The sequence below is a fragment of the Neltuma alba genome, unplaced genomic scaffold (assembly GCF_004799145.2).
Source record: "Neltuma alba isolate B1F8T4 unplaced genomic scaffold, ASM479914v2 tig00010438_pilon, whole genome shotgun sequence".
NCBI classification, from domain to species: Eukaryota; Viridiplantae; Streptophyta; class Magnoliopsida; order Fabales; family Fabaceae; genus Neltuma; species Neltuma alba.
Window position 1 is genome coordinate 381308 of NW_021635334.1, and position 5992 is coordinate 387299.

The 5992-nt window shown below is 31.0% G+C and overlaps 2 protein-coding genes across 2 annotated transcripts; both read left to right on the forward strand.

The window, feature by feature from the left end:
• Positions 1-1681: 1681 nt before the first annotated feature.
• LOC114756596 (uncharacterized) lies at positions 1682-3366 on the forward strand. Its single transcript, XM_028945544.1, has 3 exons — positions 1682-2153; positions 2244-3268; positions 3349-3366. The coding sequence occupies exons 1-3, from the start codon at positions 1682-1684 to the stop codon at positions 3364-3366; spliced, it is 1515 nt and encodes a 504-aa protein (XP_028801377.1).
• LOC114756613 (ATP-dependent DNA helicase PIF1-like) lies at positions 3276-3958 on the forward strand. The gene has a single exon (XM_028945558.1). The coding sequence runs from the start codon at positions 3371-3373 to the stop codon at positions 3899-3901; it is 531 nt and encodes a 176-aa protein (XP_028801391.1). The 5' UTR covers positions 3276-3370; the 3' UTR covers positions 3902-3958.
• Positions 3959-5992: the final 2034 nt, after the last annotated feature.

Here is a 5992-nt window from a genome sequence, read left to right on the forward strand (position 1 = left end):
TTAATCCACTAAAATCCTCAAATAATCATTTAAGGCATTTACATAAGTTTTGCATCGTGGAATTTGGCCAAGTGCGAAATAATTATCGAAAAATAGGCTTTTAAACTTAAAATATTTTCTTGAGGTGTTTTAACATTTAGTGCATCCACTGGGCCTTAAAAATCACTTAGAAACCTTTTTCCTATTTTTCATGAATTTGCCTAATTTGTTTTTTTTTTTCTGGGATCATTATTGATCATAGTTGCATTAATACGGATTTAACAAGAGTTTTAATGATATTTTTATTTTATCGGTGACATTTATTTTAATTACTTTTTCCTTCATCAGGCTTCTGAGCGTTGCTCGAAAATTTGGGCGTTCCATCTTCTGTTACCGTCCTTGAGAACACAATGGAGGTAATAATCATTTTATTCTTTCTATAATATATACTCTTCTCTAATTTGTGATTTTTATGAATATCATTGTTTGCATGCATGCATGTCTCCTTTATACATTATAGAAAGAATAACTGATTAGCAATAGGACCTAATTTATCTTTAATTGTAATTGCAAATATTGCTGTTGTTAATTATTTAAATCTTCTTTGGATGATTCACTTATTAACCGAGTAACTGATTAACTGCATAATATAACTGCACAGCTAGCTGTTGTAGATGGCCATGGCAATGCCACAAATAAGGAAGCGATTGGGAGGTGGTTGCTAACTAAATTGGGGAAGGCAAGACATGTATAAGGTGGCTAGAAGACTAAGTTGCCCTTCAATTATCTGTCTCATTCTAATTTTAACCTTTTATGAAATTTTCTATATCGGTGGATAATTTCTACAAATTAATCCTCAGCACATAAGTATTTTCTTCCTCATTTAGCTTCTTTAGACCATAAATTAATTTACTTAAATTTTTGAACTAAAAATTAGCCTGTAATTATTTTTCTTGAATTTCTCAAGAAAATAAGCCTTTGATTACGAAAATCTGCTTTAAAATTATTTATGCTTCTTTTTAGGCAGTAAACTCTTCTATAATACTCTTCTGATCTTTAATATAAGGCATATTTAACTAATTTGATTAGATTAAAGAAGTTAGGTAAATTAGTTAATTATAAGAAATGTGACACGCTTTTTCTAAAATATCATAATCATCTTTCTTTGTACCCTCTCTTCCTCTTCTACTTGATTATGGTTGAGAAAATATCTATAGGGGTAATTTAGAGAAAATTGATAAATATGAGAAATAGGTGTTATATTTAGGACCAAAACTAACTCAACAATTAGGTCCTATATTAAGGACTGGAGGAGTATTATTCATTTCTCGAAATGATTATCTATAATATTTTCTTAATTATTCAAGACCTTTGTATAATTTTAATAATTATTTCTCCATTGATTTTCCTAAATTTATTACCCAAAAAAGAGTTTTTAGTGAATAAATTATTTTCTTGATGACTTAAATAATTTTGTTAAGCCTCCTAAAAATTTTATTAATTCTTAGCTTTAAAATTTGAGATGTTGTATTCTGTACGCAAAGTAAATTAAAAAAGCGGGAAAAGACAAATGAATGCCATTTTAAATTTCAAATTCTAAAATGCTGACATGAATTTGTAAAAATCCTAAATTGATGCTCATGCTCAAAGTGTAGTTTTGAAATGTTAGTGATTTTGCAATATTACCTTTTTATCAATAAAGATGAAAATCAATAAAGATGGCGGGTTGGCTTCAACTCTTACATATGCTGAATTTCCTAATTATTATGTCTACCAAAAAGATAAACGTCAATGGAAACAGCGAGAAAGAGGTTTTGCCGTTGGTAGGATCACACATGTGTCACCATCATCTGGAGAATTATATTATCTTAGATTGTTACTAACTACTGTAAGGGGTCCCACCTCATTTGATGATATCAAAACTGTTGATGGTATGGTTCATGATACTTTCAAATCTGCATGTTTTGCTCTGGGACTCTTACAAGATGATAATGAATACATTACTGCAATCAAGGAAGCAGCCATATGGGCATCTGGAATTCAATTAAGGAGGCTCTTTGTAAGCATGTTATTATGTTGTTCTTTACAACAACCTGACATTGTATGGAAGGAAACCTCAAAGCTACTCTCAGAAGATCTATTTTACATATCTTATAATGATCCAGTCTCATCAGGTTCGATAACTTTAATTTATATTTTATACAAAGTATGTTTATCTATGGAGAATATTCACGTTTCTATTACTGGTTGGTTATCTTTTGTAGATATCCATATCTCTCTATCTGAAAAAGAGAATGCTGCTTTGAAAGAGATTGATAATCTACTTCATGCAAATGGGAAAAGTCTACATGAATTTCCTTCATTACCGTTACCAACAGAAACTGCAACAGTTGATCTACACAACCATCTCATACTGCAAGAATTGAGTTATGATAGACAAGCCTTATCAGAGGAAGCTAATACACTTTCCCAGAGTTTGAATGATGAGCAACTACTCATATATAATATCATATTGTCCGCAGTTAATCTATCTGACGGTGGGTTTTTCTTTGTGTATGGGTATGGTGGAACAGGCAAAACATTTCTTTGGAATGCATTGATAACAACATTACGTGCAAAAGGTGAAATTGTACTTCCAGTTGCATCAAGTGGAATAGCTGCAACATTATTACCATCTGGCAGAACAGCACATTCAAGGTTTGCAATCCCCATTCAAATCACAGAGTCTTCTGTATGTGGGATAAAGCAAAACTCAGCACTAGCAAATCTGATTAAGTCCACAAAGTTAATCATTTGGGATGAAGCACCGATGGTTCAGAGGTATTGTATTGAAGCATTTGATAGAACGTTGAAGGATATTATGCATTCTAATGCACCATTTGGTGGTAAATGCATTGTCATGGGTGGTGATTTTCGTCAAATTCTTCCAGTCATACCAAAAGGTACAAGAGCTACAATTGTTAATGCTTCAATTAATTCCTCATACTTATGGAATCATTGTAGAATTTTGAAGTTAACAAAGAACATGCGACTGACTTCAACTGCTATTCCCAGTCATAAAGAAAAGTTAGAATGGTTTTCAAATTGGTTGCTACATATTGGTGATGGAAAATTAGGTGAATCAAGTGATGGTGTTGCAGAAGTTGAAATCCCTAAAGAGTTGTTGCTCACAAATTATAACAACCCACTTCATGCGATTGTGGATAGTATATACACAAATCTCCTTCATAATTTAGCTTCTGGTGAATACTTCAATGATAGAGCAATCTTGGCCCCAACAATTGAAATGGTTGATCGAATAAATCACTACGTCTGTTCTTTGTTACCAGGAGAATCATTTGAGTTCCTCAGCTGTGATTATGTGTGCAGATCTGGTCAAGAAAGTGATACAATGGACAGCCTCTATACCACAGAATTCTTAAATAGTATTACATGCTCTGGAATGCCACCACACAAGTTACACTTGAAAGTAGGAGCACCAATTATGCTATTGCGAAACATAGATCAAGCTTCAGGTCTGTGTAATGGGACACGACTTCTAATATCTCATCTGGGACAAAGCGTGATTGAAGCCATAACATTGAATGGGTCAAAACCCAACCAAAAAGTTCTAATTCATCGAATGGATATGAATCCTTCTGAAAGTCGTTGGCCGTTTAAAATGCAAAGGAGGCAGTTCCCGATAATGTTATCATTTGCAATGACAATCAACAAAAGTCAAGGCCAATCATTAAGGCATGTTGGTCTATATTTGCCTAAGCCTGTTTTCAGTCATGGACAGCTATATGTTGCGTTATCCAGAGTAAAGAGCATGGATGGTTTAAGGATTGTTGTTGATGACAAAGATGGTTGTTTGAAGAGAACTACAACAAATGTTGTGTACAAAGAAATATTTACAAATGTAAATAGTACAAATATTTAGTCTGTAGTAAATTATTGATTGTCATCAATGCTATAAAATGTAATTATACATTTCCCGTGCATCGCACGGGCGAGTAAAATCTAGTTTTACAAACAAAGCCACCATCACTGGCAACTCTACTGTCGGAGCTCCGACACTGACGGCCAGATCCTGTTGATGGCAGCCAACAGCATTACGGTAGTTAGCAACCATTGAGCCACCAAACATCTTCATTAACGTGATGCAAAATCATATATCAAAGTAAAAAAGTCGTTTACTTTAAAATGGTGGTATTGATAATACTTTTACCGAGTTTCACTATTTCATCAATGGCGTTGGCAACAACCTTTTTACAATTTTAACAATGAGAAAAAATCGAAGAGAATGACATATTAAAAATTTACAACGCTACTAAAGGCATTTATAATACTGTTACCGAATTTCACTACATTATTAATGCAATTTCAACACTTAAAAAAAAAAAATCAAAGTAAAGGGCCTTGTTAAAAATCATTTACTACCCTACTAATGACATTTATATCACTTTTTCCAAGTTTCATTACTTCGTCAATGCCATTTTCAATAACTTCCTTATAATTTCAGCACTTGAAAAAAAAAAATTAAAGTGAAGAGCCCTGTTAAAAATCACTTACTACGCCACTAACAGCATTTACAAAGACATTTATCGAGTTTCACTACTTCACTAATTCCGTTTATAAAAATTGTTTTTTATTACAATTTCAACACTTGTAAGATAATTCATCTATATAAATAATTAAAACGTAAAATATAATTGAATTATCAACATTTAAAATAATTAATCAATGTAAATTATAAAATTTATGACAAAGTATGCTTTTTTCAAACCTTATAAATACACTAAAAATGTCTCTAGATAATTATAACTCAAGTAAATAGATTTTTTTCTTTTTTTTTGGAAATAACCTAATTAATAGCGAATAAATTTGATTATACTTTACACCTTAATTATTTACATTGATTAATTATTTTACAAGTACATTTTACTTATTTGCATATATAATTCTTTTAAATTGCTGAAATCGTATTTAATTATTTACATTGATTAATTATTTTACAAATCCATTTTAGCTATCTATATTGATTAATTATTATACTAGTATTGAAATTGTATAAAAGTTTGTTGAGTGTTTCCTATCAATTAATTTACTTCCAAAAAAAAAAAACTATTTACTTGAGTTACAATTATTTAGAGACACTTTTAGAACATTTATAAAGTTTGGAAAAGCATAACTTTTTTATTTTACATTGATTAATTATTTTCAATGGTGATAATCTGATTATATTTTACATTTTAGTTATTTATATTGATTAATTATTTTATGAGTGTTGAAATCGTACAGAAATTGTTGTAAATGATGTTAATGAAGTAGTAAAACTTGGTATTTGACCAAAAAAAGAAAAAGTAGTAAGACTTGATAAGAATGTTGCAAATGATTTTTAACATACCCTTTACTTTGATGTTTCTTAGTGTTGAAATTGTAAAACGATTATTGTAAATGGCATTAATAAAGTAGTAGAACTCAATAAAAGTGTTCTATATGTTATTAGTAGTGCAGTAAATGATTTTTAATAGGACACTTTTCTTTGATTTTTTTCTAAGTGTTGAAAGTTGAGAATGATGTGAATGAAGCAGTGAAACTCAGCAAAAGTGTTGTCAACGCTGCTAGTAGTATAGTAAATGATTTTTAACCGGACCCTTCACTTTGATAGTTTACCTTATATATGTATAATTTTGTATCATATCAACAGATCAGATAGGCTTTGTGGCTTAACGGAGACTGGATCTTTTGGGATGCAAGGGATGATGTGATCAAATTTCACTTCGATAACCTTGGCCCCAAAAAACAGGCGCCGGAGCTCTATGGCCGGTCGGCAACACGGTTGCCGGTCATGATGGCTTTTTTTTTTAAAGATAAAAGGTAATATTATAAAATCACCAACATTTAAAAATTTCAATTTAGTCATGAATATTAATTTGAAATTTTGTAAATTGGTGTCATGATTTTAGAATTTGAAATTTCAAATGTCATGTATTTGTCGTTTCCCTTAAAAAAATTGAACTTCATCAAC